Below are 21057 nucleotides of genomic sequence, written 5' to 3'. Positions count from 1 at the left end.
AGTCTATGGGTTACACCGTGGAAAACAGTAGAAAAAATCAGTGAGGCAGAAAATTCAAGAGAAGCAACTACAAAATGGGGTAAGTGGACTGAAAACTTGTATTTTCATAAAACTTTAACTTTATGAATTAAATACATTGAGAAACACAGTAAAAATATATTTACAGTCATTTAAAATGGGCACTAACAACATACTTAATTTAAAAAATCTTTCCTGTTTCTTTGCCTGTTTCTTTCAAAGAGAATTTTAAATATGACTTTAGTTTTTAAAAAATACAATAAGGAAATAATTACATTCTTAATATGAAAACATTTTACAACTTATAGCCATGGTCAATTCTGAATATCTATAATTTAAACGTTGATGTTAAAATTTAAAGTGAATATTTCCTTTCTCACTAGAAAGTCAAATAGAAGGATTATCTTATTAAAAACACCTTTGGTCCCTAAGAATTATGATCTGAAAATCCCATTTCAACAATCGCTCCCATGGCTACAACTCAAAATACCTGATAACACCTGCGCACGGCAGCGTTGAGCTCTCTGGAAGACCATGGCTGGAAATACTTCTAAATATGAGCAACAGATGCCTCTACAGCCAAAATGTCCTGGGTGTAAAGTTTTCTTTCCTTTAAAAATGGCAAGTTGTCTTGCCATGGCTTGGATGCCACAAATAGAGGTGGTTTTGCTTTTTCCACGATGCTGTCTGTGCCAGGTGTATTGACGGCATCAAAGTTTTAGTTTATTTATTTTTAGTTATTTCACAGTATGAACCCAGGCCACTATGGGGATGATAATAAGAAAGTATTAATAATAACAACAGGAACAAAAAGACCACCCTCTTTAAAACTATGTCATGAATTTGAAATTGTTGTTCCCATTAAAATATTATTTTAGAAAGAGAAAAGAGGAAGGCAGAAGTTTAACATTTAAATGTTGCCATGACCTTTATATAAATCGAGGAGCATCTTGTCTGCTGACGCTGATGCCATAGAAACTTCCGTGTTGTGCTCCTGGGAAAGGCTATTTATAAGGATCAACACCTGCTTGGCTGCAGGGCCCACCTGTGAGCTCAGGGTGTCAGCCCCGGGGCTGCACGAGGCACAGGTGCCAGCTGCAGATGAAGCCACATCCCTTTTCTCTGGGCAGGAGGCCCTGCCCGTCCCTGGGAGGTCTCTAATGACATGAGTTGGTGCATAAACGGGGAATATTGCCTGGGGAGCAAGGGCTGTGGGCAGAGCTTACATTCCCCCTAAGAGCAGGTTAGCAGAGTCAATTGTCTTTTCCGGAAAGGTAAGATGTGACCATAAACAAATGATTTTTGCCCACAGCTCCTACCCCCAACCCTAGCTTCAAAGCTGTCCTTTGGAAACAAAGGACAAACTCCAAATTGCAGCCACAATGACAGCGAATCTGCCACTTCTTCCCAGAGGTGGCCTGCAGAGCAGACGACACATGATTTTTGAAACAGACTTTTTAGAAAAGTGACAAATCTTCACCATATCAGAGCAGTTTGGCTATTTGGAAATAGCCAAAAATAACTTGGGGACAAGATGAATAAAGGGGAGATCAGGCTGGCAACACCAAGGCGTAGGCACAGAAGGGACGAGACAGGTTCAACTGTGCGGCTGGTGAACGGCCACTGGTCAGTCCCAAGAGAAGGGCTCTGGAAGGGCTCATGGACAGGGGCCCACGCCCCTCCGTGGGGCAGTCTGGCCGATCTGCAGAGCCTCGCGGGTCTCCCAGCAGTGGTGCCGCAGGCCCCTCTGGTGTGGACAGAGCCGTCCACGCCCAAGCCCCCACAGAATCTGGCCAGAGGGAACGTGACGGTCCACACCTGTGCCCAAGGGGGGACCAAAGCGAGCCCTTTAACCATCAGAGTTGTTTCTATGAAAAAGGTTCGTTAGTGAATTAAAAACATTACAAAAATATAAAAAGGAAGGGATTTGAAGGTTGATGACACCTTACGAAAATACAGCCAAAAGCAGGACCCTGAGGAAGGGCCCCGGCACCCGCAGAGGTCGGCCCTCTCACCTGAGTGTCCTCCATCCAGCCCCAGCCGTGCGGCCGCAACGCTCCTCACAATCTGGTCAGCGTCCCAGCACAGCGGCCAGCACTCTGTGGACCTGACTGTCTGCTAAAGTGACGGGAGATGTCGCAAAGAAACCTGACTTCTCCCGGGGCAACCTGTACCTCGCAGCCAAGCGCAAGTGCGCCCTTCCCCACTGGCCTGGCTTCCTTGCGGAATGGACAGCCACACTCACAGCTGCTCCAGAAGCAGGGAGTGCTCGTTCCTGGGGCACGTGTTGGGAGGGCAGTAAAATGAGATCACTGTCAGAATTCTGTGTGTGTCTAATATGTACAGATATAAATTAAAAACTATATTTATTGAACATATACAAATAAATAACTTATTTTGAAGCAAATGCTTTAAACTAATTTTCTGATCAAATCTGGAAATGTCGAGGGGAACATCTAACACCAGGGAGCCCGATGTCAGCGCCTCGCCTCCCACAGGACCCAATTACAGCAGTTCATGGAACATGAAGGGTTCACTTGATTTTGCTGTCCTTTTCAAAAGGCTCATGACCATGAAAGTGATTTACAAACCTGGGTTTTTAAAACAAAATACATATGCTGGGAGTCTGGCACCAACCCCCTGTGTCCTTGGGCAAGACACTCCCAGAGCTGCAGGGTCTCCATTCGCAAAGTGGCCACGCCAGCCAGGGCGGCAGCTGAGGTCCACATGTTTGGCTTGACGCTACGCCAGTGTTTCACCCACCAGCCTTTGATGCCCACCTGTGCTGGGCCAAGACTAAGAATTCAGGCTGGTCGTTGTTTCCCTTCTTTTAATAACAATCAACACCTGGCACAGCTCTCTTGGGCAAAGAAGGCTGCCGATCTGAATGGCCCAAGAGCCTTAATTTGGAAAACTTTATTTGACCCGAGGGCAGCAAAAATCTATGGTAGATCAAACTTTTTTCTCTTTATAGAAAATTCGTTTCATATGATACGAAGCGGTTACGGCTTCCTATGATGAAAAGAAAAATCCCCACTGAGGAAGGGGCTCCTCCTGGCCATGCTGGGGACAGGCTGATGCATCTGGGAAGCTCTTGCCCTCCCTGCCTGCCCACCTGGAGTTCCTGGGGGAAGCTGACGAGCTCACTGCTGTGTGATGTGCCTCGTGGATAACTGGGAAGGAAGGGGCGGCAGAGTGAGGACGCCAGTTGGTAGCTCATGAACCAAAAATGCTCTTGGCAGATGGCTTTGCAATAAATTCAAGTTTTGGGCGGACTCAAGCTATGCAGCTTCCAACTCTTGCTATGAAACTTTCATACACTGGAGACAACTTTCCTGCTCTAGTAAGTAAAATCAAACACAGCTCTTGCAGGGCTCGAGCACCGTGACATTATACAGTAATCCAACCGGTACAGGCTATGGACGACAGGCTGGGCCCACGCTGTGCTCCAGGGAGGACTCGGGGAGGCTGTGTTTTCCTGCCACCTCTTCCTATATTTGATAAGAAGAACATTCTGGATGGTGGATGAAAGGTTTGCAGCAGGAGCAGCATCACTATAGTGCTACAGTCTCACATATGCTATGACGGGTCCCCGTGGCTCAGTCTGCAGAGGGGTTCTGCGGACACAGACTTTTATTCCCCCATCAGTGGCTGCACCTTTCCACACAGGAGTGTCCCAACAGCGGCCCTCTGAAGACCAAGAAGTTAGTCTGATTCTTAGACCTACAGGGTAGAAACCAGCTGTGAACTCTTTCTCTCTATGCCTCAGGCATCTGAACTCGCCAGAAATATTGCACAGAAGGTGAGCAAGAAAGCCACCAACGAGGCCCGCCCAGGCTGCCGTGCTCAGGAAGAACAGCAGGCTGAGCCCACGGACCCGCTCGTGGCTTAATGTACAAACTGGAGAGAGGGGGTGGGGAGGGGAGAGAAGCCCTCAAAGGCCCATCTCTTGCTCCAAGATGGCATCATTCTACAACTGAACAAGTTCCAGAACTTGCTTCCTTTTCAAAGGACTGCTCCCGCCCCATGCATCAGTAAATGCCCTGGAAATAGACCACGAGCCGAACCTCACCTCACCGCTGCCGCTGCCCGGTTCTCAGGAGCACCTTGCCGCCGTGCAGTGGCCACGGCGGGGAGCAGGGCACGCCAGTGAAGTGTTACACACACTCTGCTGCCTTTCAAAAGCAGCGCAAATAATTAAAAAGACACAAAATCTCTGGAAAATCCTTAGATCTAACTGCGACACACAGTACAAAGAGACATTTTTTAAAAAACAGGTTAAAAAGAATGGCAGCTTTTCACCCCCGGTGACAAAAGCATCTGTCCACAAAAAAAAAAAAAAAAAAAAGAAAATTAAAGAGTAAAAAATGCGTCACAGCACAGTTTTCTCCTGCCTTCACCTCTTGTGAGAAGGGGGAGGGCTACGTGACCCCGACCTCCTGGCAGACGTGCAGGCGTGCTCAGCGCCCACGCGCCACTCACGCTCACACCCAGAGCATCGGGGTCCACGCTCTGCCACAGCTCCCCCAGGGCTTCATCTGGGCTCACGAATCCATCTGTCTTCAGCCGGGGCCGGGTCAAAGCTGGTTAAAGCAATCGTGTAACAGGTTAGGAAGACGCAGCTTCTCTGCCTAACATAGGTCCTTTTACAATACCTTTTCATCTCTTTCTGGGTCTGTTTGTAACAAAGTTGGAAACTAAGTCTTACGAGTACATTTTTTAAAGGGCACCAATATACAGTAGAAAGAAGACACGTGAGCCGGGGTCAGGGTGCTGGTCTCTAAACTCGTCACGCTGCCAGGGCTTCCTGCGGTCGCACAGGTGGGGACTCCGGGTGAGGGGTGAGCAGTCCCTGACTGCAGCTGCAGCAGCCGTGCCTGTCCTTATGTCCCGTTCTTCAATTCCCATTCCTAGAGAAAAGGAGAGTTGTATGAGTCCAAACAGCAAGACATCAGCTGACACGCGTCATGCCACATCCCCCCAGCAGTGGGCTCAGGCGGCGCGGGGGCTTGGCTGCTGCCGAAAGTAGTGCGGTGGTTCTCGAACAGTAAGCACAGAATTCATACCACATGGCCCAGCAGTTCCAATTCTAGGTGTTGACACAAGAGAATTGAAAGCGGGGTCTGAAGCAGATATTTGCACACCGATGTTCACAGCAGCACTATTCGTACCAGCTAAAAGATGCAAACAAAGTCCATCAATGGATGAACGGATAAACACAAATGTAGTGTACACATACGGTAGAATAACTATCATTCAGCCTTAAAAAGGAAGCAAATTCTGACCCGCTACAACACAGATGAACCTTAAGGCCATTTGTGCTCTTGAAGCAAGCCAGTCACAAAAGAATAAATCCTGTAGGATTCTACTTATTCGAGGTCCCTAGAGGAGTCAAACTCACAGAAAGTAGATGGTGGGTACCAGGGGCTGGGGCCAAAGCTGGGACAAAACCCACCTGCTCCACAGCAGGGCCAGCCCACCTCCACTCTGCGCTGCTGCCTCCAGAACAGGCCGCGCTGGCTTCTGTACTTGGTCCTCTCTGACCGGTGCCCACGCCCGCCCTCCACCCTGCATCCCTTGGCAGACTCCTACACACCCTGAGGACCAGGCTCCAGAGCCCTCTGCCCTGTGCAGCCCCCAGCCCTGCTCTGGGAGGACATGTCACCATCTGTGCGCTACTTCTGTGTGTTCTTCCACACACTCTATTATCACGGTTGATTTAGTTGCCACCTCCCTCCTGGACACATGCACTCAAGGGGAGGGCTCCTCCGCCTCTTTTCCCCCATCTGCTCATCATGGGGCCCACAGCACCCAGGGCAGCAGCACAGAAGATGCAGGAGCCTGGGTCACTGGAGCTACGTGGATCTGAAGTGCGGCTTTTCCCCGAGATTTAGTTCTAGAAGGGGGTGCAGGAGAGCAGACCCAGCTGAGAGTGGCAGCACACACCATGGAGGACAAAGCCTGTCCTTCCCTCTAGTCGGTGGCTCAGGAGGAGCGGAGGGCACAGGCGTTAGACCCAGGCCTCTGTGACTCAGCCGCTGTGGGGTCTTGGAGAGGCCACTCAATCTGAGCCTTAGAACAATGTGAGTCCCACCAAGGACTTCAAAGCTTCCAAAGCACTGACAGGAAGACCAAAGGAGAAACCGCATGCGAGGTCCCCAGCACAGAGCCGCACACCTCAGGCCTGGCCTCCAAACGGGGCATCCTCCTCTGCACACAGTGACCCTGGTCTGATACATGTCTGACTCCCACTGTGTCTCCAGGGCCTTATTAACTGGGTCACATATCTCTGCATGCTGTATGCAATTAAAAATTTCTCACGTTTTCCAGAATCAGAAGTTCATGTTTAATTAAAGGTTAAATGTATGGCATTAGTAAATTCAGCAGAAACCAAGACCAAAACTGAGCTACGCTTAAGGATAATAAAAACGTGCGTGAGGCGCTCTCAGGCACTTGGCTGAAGCGTTCTGCAAAAGGAGGACGCACCTCCACCTTCCCAGCCTGCCACAGCCTCCCTGAGACAACTGTACGGGCCACTATAAACAGAGAAGGTGTCCAGAGGACGAAGCTATGAGGTCAGCACTGACAGGCACTGATTTACTACCAGGCCATGGAGGTTTCAGAGAAAAGACAGATTTACACATTATCTACAGATACTGCCAAGTGTATTTAGCAAACAAGCTCAGCAAACTGGATGACATTTCAGAGTACAGGTCACACTGGCCACAGACCTGGGAGTGACAGGACGAGAACTCCTGGACACTGCCGAACCTGAGCAGGGCGGGAAGCAGAGTCCCCAGTTGTGCATGTCGCTAGAGGGCAGGCCAGCACTTGTCCCCCTGGGCACCTCTGAAGCAGGACCAGTGTCCCCACACCTAGTGTCTTTCCCAGACAGAGGGAAGGGAAATGGCTTCGCTCTGGGCCCTGTGGCCTGTTCGGAACCCCCTTCTGAACTAAGAAACCCTGTGGCATGTGATGAGAAGCCATCTGACTTACCAAAGAGCTCCCTCCCAGGCTCAGAGCATCTTCATCAAGAGTTGGAAGTGATTTTAGGAATATTGCACCTGGGATAATACTTCCCACAGTATTATTGGAGTAAGTCAGACTCCCCGGTGCTCAGGAGAAGGCTGGGTGGCAGATGAGACCATGTCTGTGATACACCCCAAGTGCACTAATGTGCTCCGGGCCAAAGGCCACAGCACCACCCCCACCTCCAGCCGTGGGTCCCTTGCCACTGTTCTCACAAGTCGTGGGAAACCCTGCTCAAGACCATTTTTTTAGTGAGGCTGTGCACAAGATTCCCGGCTGGATCGACCAGTGCTGCTTCCACGGTGTTTTCCAGGCCTGTGTGCATGGACAGCTGTTGAGATTTCCCTCCCTGCGTGTGTATCGGCCTGGCGGCTGGCCGGGATCACACGCTTTTCGTTTATCAGGAATGAGCAGCAGGGAAGGAGGTCACCGCCAGAGCCTCAGCACAGTGACAGCACACACCTCGAATGCAACCCTTTCAAAGGCTGGAGTCACATAATTTTAAGTCCAATTTCTTTGATGGTAAAGAAACCAAGTAAATGAAATGCTTTTACTGCACTTCTCATCTGCAAGTCACAAGTGGGACTTTATTGGGCAACACATATTCCCCTCAAAGGAGCCTAACGATTACAGACCGAGAGCAGTGGAGGACGCTAAGAAAGCAGTGGGAACAAGACACGATGCTTCCTCCTGTCCCCAGACTGACCGACATGCGTCTCCAGTAACACGCGTCTGCCCTGGGGGCCAGCTACTCTAGGGTGCTGTGGAAAAACACGGTTCTCAGGCCCCTCCGTGAACACCCCCGAGCACGCAGCAAGTGGCCCACACCCACGTTCTGGTCTCACACTGGCCACCCTCCAGGAAGTGTATATTCCCAGCCAACCTGGAAAGGCTCCCAAAAGCTGCCAGAGAAAAGTAATGCCAGCAACTAGAGCAGCCACGGAGATGGTGCAGGGCGGGCGTCCAGCCTCCTCGTTAATCAGAGCGCACGAAATTCATCTGCTCGTGCCACCACACCCAGTGTGGTCTTTACGCAGAGGACACTCTCAGCTGCTGCAGTGAAGACCCGTTTGCTTTGATAAACTAGAAATTGTGTATAAAATTTCTGAGATCTTTAAGTTTAGCAACAAAGATGGATACTGGCTAATCCCGTGAGAAGATAGGAGATACCACAGATGGAGTGCGGAGGCTTCCTACGACACCCTGGGATCCCAGATTCGGGATCTGGGGGGACGCTGGGGAGGAGAACAGAGCAGAGTTTATTCCTGGACCTTTTTTTCGTTCTTTTTTTGTTTTAAAGAATCCTACGTCTAAGTGCTGCAAAGGACCTCAGTGGTCACCCAGCCCAGTCTCTACACCACCAACGAGAAACAGGTCCACATGAGTCCAGAGTCCTGCCCGTTTCTGAGACGAGACCCAGAGCGGCCGTTTTCCCAACGCTGAATGGCAAACTCCTCCAAGGCAAGGTTCGGGTCTTTTTTTTTGTCTTTTTTTTCCTAAAGGAGGGTCTGATGGGCAGTGGGAAGTCACTCAGGGCTCACCCCAGGACGTGTAACTGAAGCCGAATGTGAAGAAAACAGGAGGACAAACTTGGCTTGGACAAAGTGGACTGGGACGCCGCACCACCGGGGGCAGCGCCGAGAGGAAGCCGGACTCACCTTGGCCTTGCGCAGCACGTGCCCGCGGCAGGGGGAGCTGCCCGGGGCCGGCTGGCTCCGCTTCAGGACCGCTGCACTGTTCACCGGCACGGGGCCCTCTGCGTCACTCGTGTCACAGCTGGAGATGGGCGAGTTCTCCAGAGTCCGATGCCGAAACACCGGGGACTATTGACAAAGAGGAAAAACCCTGCGTGAGAAATGGTTTCTGGGCCACCAGAATTTTCCAGCAGGAAAATGGTTTATTTTAAAGAAGAAACGTGTTTTGGAAATGAGTAAAAGTAACAACAAGGACAACTGCAATAGTCCGTGCCTAATTTTAGAGCACCTTAAGACCCCACTTCAGGGACAGGAAGGCTGAGGCTGGGAGAGGGCTCTGGCTTGCTGGCCATGGCCGGGAAGTGAGGGTGGGATTCGTGTCCGTGCCTTCTGCATGCAAAGCTGGGCTCTTCCACTCAGATCGTGTGGCCTCTGCTTTGTGCCCCTTGGTGGTGCTCTGCAGTGTTCAGGGCTGTTCTGTGGGTCGGCTGCCCTGAGACACCCTGGCAGCGAAGCCCCTGGAGACCGGGCCCAGCACCCCGCGCGCAGCTTGCTGGAGCAGCGCAGGCCTGATTACACTGAGCGTTCCTGACTATTCACAGCAGTTTGCGTGTTTTAAAGAATCATACATCTAAGAATCATACATGTGCCAAAGGAAGAAGCTTTCTGGAAGGCTTAAAACAGAGTGAAGCATACCCTTGGTTGCCAAGGCCCCCATATTTGGCTCTTCCATGTGGGAGTACAAACTGCTTTTTGGGGAAAATGTCCGCAGTCTGCTGCACCTCCTCAAATGAGTCTCCAAAGAATAAACTCTTCCTATTGTTACTGCCAAAATGTGTAACGTGAAAATTACCACTCGGGGTATGCAGAACATTGTTTTAGGAGACCCATGGTTCAATTACAATTAAAATAGGTGACTTGGGGTCCCCGTGGGGGTTTACTGGCCTCAGATCCCCAAGCAAAGAACTTCTACCTATGTTCCAGCTGTCCTTGGAAATGCTTGTAAGAGGCAGCACTGCCTGGAGGGGTGGGGGGAGCAGTGGCTGGTGAACAGGCAGAAGAAGGACCACTCTGGACATCGTCTCTGGGGGAGACCAGGAAAGTGGCACGTGACCCGCACCTGGAGGGTCTCCCTAACAGGCCACTCTTCCAAGGGTGTGGCCTGGGTGGCGCTGATGCAGAATGCTCCACGGGTGCTGGGGCAGACGATGGTAACCAGAGTCCATCGAGGGACCCTCGTGAGAGACAAAGCCCCAGAGCACTCTGGGCTGGGACGGGGGGAGCTGGGACAGCCTCTAAGGATGGGCTCGGACCACATGGGTAAAGGGAGGCCTGTGGGGCCAGGGGCCAGCAGAGGGACCGCAGGGACCTGGAGAATACGGGGTCACTGCAGATGAGGAAGGCAGCAGCTAGGCCAAAAGGGACGAGGACAGGAGAGCATGGAGGACCACAACACCCATTGGGCTTGAAGACTGGAGGTCACCTTGACGAAAGCAGGCATGGCGAGAGGTCAGACTGCAGCCGGTGGAGACGTGAGTGGGACGAGAGCTTGCGGAGGCGCAGTGTGGAAGGGAGGCAAGAAACACAGGGCAACCGGCAGCCGCTGACAGCGGGGGCAGGGGCTGGGGGCAGAAGCTGCGTTTTAAGGATGGAACAAACTAGAGGATCTTTAAATGCTCTGAAGGAAGCTAACAGAGAGAAAAAAGTCAAAGATACAGGAGAAGGATCCTCACAGGTGTCTGGAAGCCAGCACAGAGGCACCTAGGCCTCGACAGGACCCTGGCCACAGCCAGGAAAGCCCGAGGACAGAGACAGGCAGTAGTTTAAAGAATCACACATCTAAGAATCATACATGTGCCAAAGGAAGAGGCTTTCTGGAAGGCTTGAAACAGAACAAAATGTACCCTCGGCTGCCAAGGCCCCCATATTTGGCTCTTCCCTGCCATCATCCCGATGTGGGACAAGCAGCTCCTGGAGGCCTCGTGCCCTCCTGCCTCCGATCATCACAGGCGCGAGTCACAAGGGAAGCCCACCCCACCCCACGCCGGCGATGCCCCCAGCTACTGCCACTCTCCAACTGCAGCAGACCTCATCATGCCCTTGTCCCCTTTCTGTCAGACGCCGACAAGCCCAGGACTCCGAGTCACCCCCAGCCCTCGGATTCTAATTCCCACTGCGTCCAGCCCTCCTGGCCCTGCCAACACCTGACATAAGTGCATTTGACAGGCGTCTCCCCTCACCGAACCCGAGCTCCGCAACCGGCATTCACACATCGTGGCACAGAAGGAACACAGCATGTCATACATGCATACGCATGCACACGTTTATATATATATGTTATATTTAATATATAAGTATCTATAATTATTGAATAAATTCTATGTAATTCTTAATATACATAGGATGGTAATATGTAATCATATATAATATATAATTGTCAAATGAATGTAGTGCATGAATGAATATGTATGTGTTAAGGAATACATGAATGAACCCCCCCCCCCCACACACACACACACACACACACACACACACACACACATGCTCCGGCTGGGCCCTGTGCCGAGAGCTTTTGCACACATGATCCCGTGCAGCAGGCAGTAGCTTTATCTCCACTTTACAGATGCAGAAACGAGAGCCCAGCGAAGCTAAGTGACTTCAAACCCTGGCCCGTGTGACCCCAGAGCTTGCTCTCCTAGACGCTGCACCCTGCTCCGGCTGAGAGAACCACAGCACAGCTGGTGACAGGGCAGTGACCCGGCCACCTGAACGAGCTCTGCCAAGCAGGAGGCAGCCTGTCTTCTGGGGAGGAGGGGGGAATAAAGTGATGAGGGCTGGATTTCAGGGGCGCCGTAAATCCCTAAATCCCCCCAGAGCTCATGTGGATTCATTCAAATTCAGTGTTTGGCCCAGTGGCCTGGAAAGAAGGACCCGGAACAAGAGCATGCAGGACGCAGACGCACGGGGACGGGGGTGCCCTGCCGTGTTTCAGCTGAAGCAAGAACCAAAGTCAGGCCACCCCTCCCCAGCTTCTGCTCTTGTAGGTGAGTTTACGTCTCTGGGCTTCAAGTTCCCCATCTGTAAAACGGGAGGAATAACATGACTCGCGGACAGGAGATTCAATGGGACAATCAAGTGGAAAGACGACAGGAAGTTCTCAGTGACGATCAGCTGAATGTGAGGGAAGAAGAAGCCATTTAAGGTGATGATTCACGCTGGGAAAATGATCTCCCCGTGTCTTCCTGGACTCTGAGAGGACACGACTGTGTTCATTCACTTCGGTTTCCCCAGCACCTGGCTTGATTCTTAGTACATGCTGGAGACTGTATTAAATGTGCTACATTGAATTAAATTTCCTAATAAATTGCATCAAATTAGGCCCGGTTCCAAAGAGACACAAGAACTGGACCTGCTACAATCGGATTGTGTGAACGGAAAGAAATACACAGCGCTGCCCTCGCCTTTTAAGGATTTCAGTGAAGGAGATAAGAAGACGTCACGTTGAGAACATGGAAACTGGACAATGACAGTGTGTGACGCGCATGCGTGAACACGCCTGTACAGTTAGTGCTGAGGGACAGTGAGCCGCTACGTCAGAGCACCACCCGGCGCCTTCTCTGTCATCCAGGCCCTGCGGCCTCTGAGGTGAGCGGCAGGACGCTTACCTGTGGGCTTGACGTCCCCGATTTGGGCTCGATGGCCAGCCCCAGGGTGACTCCGCCTGCCAGCGCCTTCTTCAGGCTCTCCTTGACCTCCGTCAGTTCCAGCTCCAGGTTGACGCGCTCCGACTCCTTCTGCCGACACTCCTCCTCCAGCCTCTTCAACTTGTCCTCCAGCACCACCTGGGTCTTCCTGCCTAAAACCCCAAAGAACATGCTCCAGGGGCGGGCAAAGACTTTCACAACAGTAGAGGAGAGGACACCTGCCCCCCAACCAAGGGTTTCTATGAAATGTTTCAGGGTGTGCTCCCCTGACGTAGGTTCTTTCTACAAAACTTGGACCCAGCTGACCTTTAAAGGACCAGAGTCCTTCCCCACTCACCTTTCTTTGCTGCCTCTGGAGGACACGAGCAGGAAACAGGAGACCCTGATTCTTACAAATCCCAGGAACTCCTGGGTCTGGGCCTCAATGCACTCACTTAAAAATGTGGACTTCAAATTGTACGGCTCCCAAAGGTGCCATTGCCCTAGCGAGTCTTACTACTGTTCTTTTCTTACGCTTCCAGTGTGGTTATTGAGTCATCTTATTTGCCCCTGTGGCAGCAAACACCAGTACCGCCTGCTTCTCTTCCGGACACGGCATACACTTCTTTAAGCACATTTGCTTTATTTATTTTATTTGAGCAGTGGGCAGATGAGAAAACCAGTCCAAGAGGGGAACAGACTTGTGCTGGGGCCCAGGCTGGAGCTGGCCAGCACTTGAGTTTGTCTTTTTCAAGGCCAAAGCTCCCCCAACCTTTCTGCGTCTTCACCACCCTGTAAGCTTGGAGTGACAGAAGCAGGAAATCCTACTTCTGGCTCGTTAAGCTCAATGCCCCGTCCCATTCTTGGACTTCAATCCCTCCAGGGCAGCCCCACACTGCTGTCACATCCTGCTTCCTCCTGCAGGGTCGGGCTGATCCACTCAGCACACACCTGTCCTCCCAACCGTTAAGCTCCAGAACCACGTCCTTCCGTTGTAATCACTTAGGTTTGCAGTCAAGAAAGGCTCAAGCTGCAATTAACTGCTCACTGTGCACACACCTCAGTCCTCCATGCGTGGTTAAGACACTTTTCAACCTCCCAGTCCCCTGCAGCATCTGCATTCCACTGTCTCTCCTCTCCTAGGCTAGCAAAACCTAAATGTAAAGACTCAGGTCTGCCCCAGGATAAGAACCGGTCAGGAACCGAAGTGATATATGTTTAAGCAGTTCCATCCCCAGTGTCAGGAACCAAGTACCTCGTTCCTACTAGCAAGAATCAACAAGCTTGACCCAGTGGTACTGTTCCAGCTCCTGACTCAGTTTCCCAATGACTGTGCCTTTACTCTTAGTCCCTTTCTTGGGGTTTGGACTCTTCTAACCTGGCCTCTCCTCTGACAAATTCCCAGACTCTCACCTGTCCCTTCTCAGTGGGAGAGAAGGCTGCTTCTCCCCACACAGAGACCTCCCACCTTGCCTGAACTTCTGAACATTACTCATCCTTGTGGGCTGCCCTCCTGCAGAGAAATCCAACTGACTCATTATACGGTGACCAGAATCTACTGAGACCTACGGACACAGGGGTCGTCCTCTAGACACTCTTCAGCTGTCAGCTCCTGAAGCTGGATGAAGTCCCCCCACATCCCTCCTGCCTCAGCAGGCAGCTTGCGGGCCAGCCCTGGCCTCCGCCCACCTGCTACGTAATGCAAACACGGTGGCACCTGCCCTGGGCTTACCTGCAGTGTTTCCAAACCCAAGAAGCACTACATGGAATAACATACTCTTACTAAATAAAATGATAGCCTTGGTGAGTCACAGATCCTTTGGGCAAAGCAGGATGAAATGTATAATCTCCGACACAAACGCTGCCCTGGGCCAGTCGGAACCGACTCTTTCATACCAGCGTTCACCTCGATGGCGGCTCTCAGGTCTTTTCTCTCTTTCCGGAGCTGGGCCAGTCTATTCCGCAGGGCTTCTTTCCTCTTCAGCAGCTCTTCTTCTTTGGTCTGTAGCCTCTTGGCATCTGCTTCTACCCGGTTCTTGCCATACTTGTACTGGTCAGCATCTTCGGAAGAAAGTTTAATCAAGCACGTAATGGGGTAATTCATAAAGTCTGTGTAATCAGCCAACTCAGTAAAATAAACTCAAAGCCAGTTATTTTGCTAATTCAACAAGAAAAAAAAGGACTGGTTTGAACTAAGCAGAAAAGTGACTAACTCAAATGCTCTGGTATTCTTTGAATCAAATTTTTTTAAAAAAGAAAATAGAATGTTAGGAAATTCCTTTAATTCCCTTCCCTTTGAGACACACAACTTATAGTTAATCTTTCAACAAGGCTGCAAGTGAACATTGTATAATTTGAAAAGATAGGACTCTATTACTATCAAAAATAATTTCTTGGATTTGTGTAGTTCTCTATATTTTTCAAAATGCTTCCACAGCACTGCAATATCTGTTCCTTATGACTATTAATATGTCATCTGACTGTTTTGCTCTGACTCGATGCTATACCCCAACATGAGATTGGCACCCGGCAGGCAGTGAGCACGCAGTAGACACTTGTTGAGTGAATAAACGAAAAATGAGTAAGTGAAGAGGCAACACAGAATAGGATCTGGAGCCTGACTATCTATGCATGACTTCCTGCCACTTGCAGCTGTGTGACCTTGAACAGGTACTTAATCCCTTTATGCCTCAGTTTCCTCATCTGTGAAATGGAGATAAGAGCAGGTAATTCCTAGGGTTATTATGAGGAGTAAATTAATTGATATTTATAAAGCACTTAGAACAAACACAAAAATGAGCACTACATAAACGCTTGCTTAATAAAATGAATGAATGAACGAACAAATGAGTGAAGAGGAAACTAGTTTTCAGGAAAATTTAGAGACTGGGCTAACATCACACCACCAGTTAATGCAGCATTACAATCCTGACCCTGTGCTCTCTCCCTCTTACTATGCTGGCCTCTCAATAATAGTAATTTAGAAAAAACACTTTGGAAAAATACATTAAAGAAACGAAGATTCTAACAAAACCCTGATGAAGGATCACCAGTTTCGAAGCTTCAACTGTCTCCCAATTGCTTGTAACAATCACGTACACCTGACGACAGCTCACAGCCTTCTATACTTCACGTACACCTTCCTCACTTCTCACCCCACCTGACTCCCTCACAACACTAGAAACTGCTTTGAGATAGAAGCCACGGAGGGCAACACAACAGCTGATGATAAAAACACAACGCAGAGAGGTGGACATAAGTCCGCACACCGCCCCGTCCCTGCCAAATGGTTCTGGGCAAGCAATCAATCTCCCTAAAACCTCAGCTTCACCCTCCATAAAGCAGAAATAATAAGGACTACCTTGTGATTTTTTTAAAAGCTTAAAAGAAACCTAACAAAATGACCTGATGCCTGGACTCAGTGGCCACTGACAGGTCTCATCACAATCAGCGATGACGGACGCCCCAGAGCCTGTCCACACAAATGGGGGAGCCACCTCCAGCGCCTGTCCTAAAGGCTGGATTTGCCAATTCTTGCAATGCAAACCATCATGATTTCAATGAAATACTACATTTATTTAGGCATATATAAAGTTATCAGTCTCCAATCAATTTTCCCCTCACCAAAGAGAAACCTACAGAACGCTACTAAAAGGACTGGCAGCCTGAGGACGACCAATCAACAGTTTGGAACCAAAGCATTGCTACTTGTGGCTAAGGCATTGCTACTTGTGGCTAAAGTAATGACATATTTTGCAAATAGGGGCCAAGTCCAAACCAAACTTTACCCATTTATTTCTAAACTAAGGTGTTTCTCCAATAAACCCACATACAACAACCTATAAATTTCCACATAATTTGGTCCCTATGCAATAAATCCCATACAATCTATAGTGCAACTGGCTAAATTCAGCAAAAACACAGAATGCAATTACTCTTCTCTTTTGTCACCATTAGATGTCACCAAAGTTTATAAAAATTCCCCAAAGAAGGTCTCGTAAAATAAAGGAATAAATCATGCAGAAAATAAGAGGAGCGTAAGTGCCGAAAGAGAAACACTGTGGCAGCCAACACTTCACGCGATTCAGACCCTGCTTAACGCGGCTCCGCAGGCCCGAGCTCCTGCTCTCCCCTGGCCCAAACGAACAACACTGGACGAAGTGAATACAAACGCACCCAAATACACTAGGGAAATAAGATTTGCAGTGAGATAAGGTCAAAATAAGTCAGCACATCGAATAAATTATGACAGGAGGATTTGGTCCAACTGGCTCCCGACCTATCTCCTTAACACGCACGTTTGGGCAGAACGGCGATGTATTAATAGGTTAGCTTAGTAAAGCGCACAAGCCTCCTCAGGGCAGCAGAGCACAGCACCGCTCGGCAGTTTCAGGGCTCATCCAGGTAAATAGCCACAGACAAAGCCAGCCTCCGAGTCCCCTGTGTACCTCCAACCACAGCACACAGGGACGTCAGCCTCTCTCTCTTTACGCTTGCCACAGAGGTACCAACTGGAGCTGGCTAGTCTTGTCTTCACTAACACAGAGATTGGTCTACCAACTGGATTAATCTACCATTAATCCGGATTCAAAAAGTTCAGGTGCAAAGCCCAAGTGACAACGGCACGCAATCACACCGAAATCAACACTCGCATCTAACTCCCACCTTCCTCCTCTGGGAAACCTTCCCACGTGACCGAGGGAATCAGGAGCTCCTGAGCCCTGTAACACCCCACGCTGCAGCCCTTGCCCTGGCTCACATCTGCTCCACTGAAGCCACTTGCTGGCAACTGCTCTATCTTATCTTTATGTCCTTGGTAACAAGCGCAGTGCCTCGAGTGAATGAATGCTGCCTGGCTGCACAAACAATGAGACACCCAATAGGATGAGGCTAAAGCAAATGCAAATACGCAGAGATAACGGTACCACCCCAGATGCATCTCTCTGGAGCTAGGGGAGGAAGATCCCTGGTGTTCGAGCAGGCTGCATCTCTCCTGCCCCACCGTCTCTGCCCAATCTACTTCTGGCTAGATTTGCCAGCTATGAGCCCACAGGGAGCCACTTAATCACTTGGAGATTCTTTTCTTATTTGTACAGTGGGGCAGATGGCAGTATCTACCTTTATCAAGTGGCTATGAGAAATAAACAGGGAGAGAGAAATAGCGGCTTGCTGTAGACTATGATGCACTGCAAGATTAATAATTCCTTATAAATCCTGCATTGCTCTAGTGCTTTGAGGTACACGCATTACCTCAATCAGTTCAGTCACAGCTTCCACGGGAGCCATTTGTCCATGTCTGACAGAGAAAGAGGTTGAGTTTAGAGCATTTACATGATTCGTCAATAGCAGATCAGGGACACAGACCAGGGTCTTCTGATCCAGAGTCTGGGGCCCCCTGGAGCTGCACTCACAGTATTTAAACATGCTAAATCAATTCCACAGCTAACAAACCTGCTTTGCGTTTCCTTCTACATGAAACAGTCACAAAATTGGGTTAAGATCATTGCCTTCTTCAACCCAGCCAAAGAGTAAGAATGACAGTGCACACGATCCCATCTCTCCAACTGACCCCTGAACTGGCACTCCCTAGTGAGCAGGCCCAGACAACGCCAGTTTCGCAAACTGCTCTTCAAACCAGAAAGCAAGAAACCAAATGAGAAACTCACTAGAGGTTGTCCGTTTCACGCTGGCTGCTGAGTCCGCTTTTTTTGGCTGACCGCTTGGAGTCTTCCCTTTCCCTGTGACCCCGTTAGATGCCACTGGGGGCTTTTTACCCTTCAACTGTTGAAATAAACATATAAGAAAATTAAAAACAGAACAAAACAAAAAACCTTGTTTTTTTTTTTTCTCTAGTAATTTCTTTCAGTCTCTGACTCTTTAACTAGAACCTAGCACAGATGGAAAAAAAATGAAGTTAAAAGAAAACCAAGGTGGTCTCCAAACTTTGGGCTGCTGTGATTTTCCTGGAATGGCTAAGAAGGTTCTAGCATTGAGGTTCAAAATAAATGAGGCTCTCTAGGATGTCTTTAGCTGCAGTGCTGTAGAAGTCATAAATTTCTCTTGGGAGATCATAAATGTTCACCATGAAATTGGCACAGGCAGTGACTATCCAAGAGCCTTCAGCGGAGATTACTAAAAGTTTGCTAAGGATAAACAGCTTTTATTTTAGCGGGATGCTTTTTAGGGCAGTAGCACGACCCTGCAGTTAGATTTCTGTTGCTTCAAGCGCTTTTATCCTGAGTGCCATCCCGATGGGGTAGATAACGCCTCTGCCTCAGTGCGGGGCTCTGAGGAAGGAAGAGAAGCATAATACAGACATAGTGTGAATAATTTGGAAACTAAATTTCCACTAACCACGGGTTTAAAAAAAAATAAAGAGTACCCCTACTTCTTTGATTGCTGTAAGCCAACAAATGCTGTATTTTGCTTAACTGATATTATGTGTGCCTTAGTTGTGTGATAAATTCAGCTTGATGCCAAAAGTTTATAACTTTAGATCTCCAAGCCCATGCTTTTTCCATGACACTACATTTTCCTTCTGTGGTGGGCCTTGGTTCTGGGGGAGGGCAGATGGATCCAGCTTCAAATTCTGGCTCCGTCATTTCGAGATGCTGAGCAAGTCATTTAAACTTTCTGAGCCTCTGTGTGTTCACTTAAAAATAAACAGATATGGATACCTCCCCACAGGGCCCCTAAAAAGATTAAATGACATACCATACATATACAGCATATGGCACCTTGTGAGTGTTCAGTAGGCGCAAGGTCTCTCCATTAAATAATAGGTTCCCATTAAAATGACCAAATGAGGATGGGAAACCTAACGGTAATATAATTCAACTTACAAAACTTGCTTCCTATTTAAACAAAAGCAAAACAAAGAACAACAACAATAACATAAACACTCCACACATAACAATGTATCAGATGATTCCCAACTAATCTGGGTATAGCCAGATGTACAAAATAGCATATTTCACTGCAACTTTTTACCTAAGGCAACTCCAATACCAATAAAAAGACAGATAGATAGATACATGTTCACTTAGTAAATGAACATATATCCTACAAGATTGTTGGCATAAGTACTCATAAAAACCCTAGAGGCCAGTGCCCCTACATGTGACCATACCTATGTCTGCACTCCTCAGACACACGAAATCATAATCTCCATGGATGTGATCTGAGCAACTGTTGTTAAAAATCAAAAGCAAACAAAAAATTCACATTTAATTTTTGATGAAGCCAATCTACTGAGAGGTGCTGCGCTAAGTCACTACTACCTGGAATTCTAGGATCTTACCTGGTTAATTATTTTATTAAGATTACCCAAAAAATGGAGAAAAAGAAAAAAAAAAGTTAAAACATGCCCTTTTATGTTAGTATTCCTATATATAGTGCTTATTAGATCTTTAGGTAAAACAAAAATTCTTAGGTTAAATATGCATGATAAGCTGGGCACAGTGGTACACATCTGTAGTCCCAGCTACTTAGGAGGCTGAGGCAGGAGGACCACTTGAGCCCAGGAGATGGAGTCCAGCCTGGGGAACATAGCAAGACCCCATCTCCAAAACAAACAAACAAACAAACAAAAACCCCAAAATAAAACAAAAGTCCATGATAACACAAAATTAGTGTTTACTCTGAAATGTTACTATTTGCCATAAACACAGGGTGTGGGATGGATAACAGCTCAACATCAAGGTTATTATCATTCAATGCTCATCAAAAATCCTTATTATCATCTACTAAGTTTTAGGGAGTATAGCTTTATACTCATCACGGAAAAACACTTTAGCACTCTGAAAAATCAATCCTATTTCATGTCTAAAGATAAAAAGGCAACTACTTCATGGAGTCAACCCTCCCTCATTATGTGTAATGGAAACACATAAAAGAAACTTGCAGTTCAAGGATCTTCTGAAAAGTTTAACTGCCCTGGTTCTTTAAAAATCTTTGCCTTTAGTTGACATAATTCACAAAATTTATTGGGGAATATTCCAAGAATAGAAAGAGAGCCAGATGTAGGCAAAGAAACAGTGCTTAGGTAAACTATGAATTAATTAGGAATATTTCGTCAGTTCCTTGCTGGTCAAATTGCAAATTATATTCTGCTTGAGGAAAAAAATTATGCTTTGCTCTTGTTGAGTCCTATTTAGCACATGTTGCGAAACTCTGTTGGAGGAGTGCGACTCAAAGATGGTTCTAGGCTATGGTAGAAGGGGATGCTGTACCTGGGAGCCAGGCCCGAGAGACGCCCTCCCCGGAGAAGAGGTGTTAGTGACAGGCGGAGCAGAGGCGGGGTGTTTGTAATGGTTAGAGCACAGCTTGTCAGCCGACAGCCTAGAAGCCTTCCTGTCAGCAGGAGAGTAGCGGGCAAAGATTTTCGGAGATGGCAAGTTATCGTACAGGCCTGCATTATCATAGAGCACCTCTTCTCCCAAGCCTCTGCTACAGGAAGCAGGAAAGCCACCTTCCGGTTCCCACTGCAACACACATAGCTTTGTCGTTAGTGAGTCGGACACAGAAAATGGCAGTTTTAGCATAATGAGACATCGTCTAGCATAGCATTCAGTGTACCATCAGCACCCCAAAAGTCCTATGTACACAGACCTCCAGTTGTTGTCAATAAAACA

The 21057-nt window shown here is 48.5% G+C and overlaps 1 protein-coding gene across 1 annotated transcript in view; it reads right to left on the bottom strand.

Annotated features, from left to right (window-relative positions):
• Positions 1-4538: 4538 nt before the first annotated feature.
• The window catches only part of AFAP1 (actin filament associated protein 1), a 134426-nt gene continuing 117907 nt past the window's right edge, over positions 4539-21057 (bottom strand). Inside the window, exons 13-18 of the mRNA XM_012656745.1 lie at positions 20656-20907; positions 18091-18205; positions 14321-14485; positions 12407-12597; positions 8706-8870; positions 4539-4928 (exon numbers count right to left, since the gene is read on the bottom strand). Of these exons, the coding sequence (XP_012512199.1) occupies positions 4902-4928; positions 8706-8870; positions 12407-12597; positions 14321-14485; positions 18091-18205; positions 20656-20907 (915 nt within the window). The 3' untranslated portion in view covers positions 4539-4901. The remainder of the gene's footprint in view (positions 4929-8705; positions 8871-12406; positions 12598-14320; positions 14486-18090; positions 18206-20655; positions 20908-21057) is intronic.

The sequence above is a fragment of the Propithecus coquereli genome, unplaced genomic scaffold (genome assembly GCF_000956105.1).
Source record: "Propithecus coquereli isolate 6110/MARCELLA unplaced genomic scaffold, Pcoq_1.0 Scaffold518, whole genome shotgun sequence".
Classification (NCBI taxonomy): domain Eukaryota; kingdom Metazoa; phylum Chordata; class Mammalia; order Primates; family Indriidae; genus Propithecus; species Propithecus coquereli.
The sequence above is the reverse complement of the archived record's forward strand: the minus strand, read 5'-3'. Positions and strand labels throughout refer to the sequence as shown.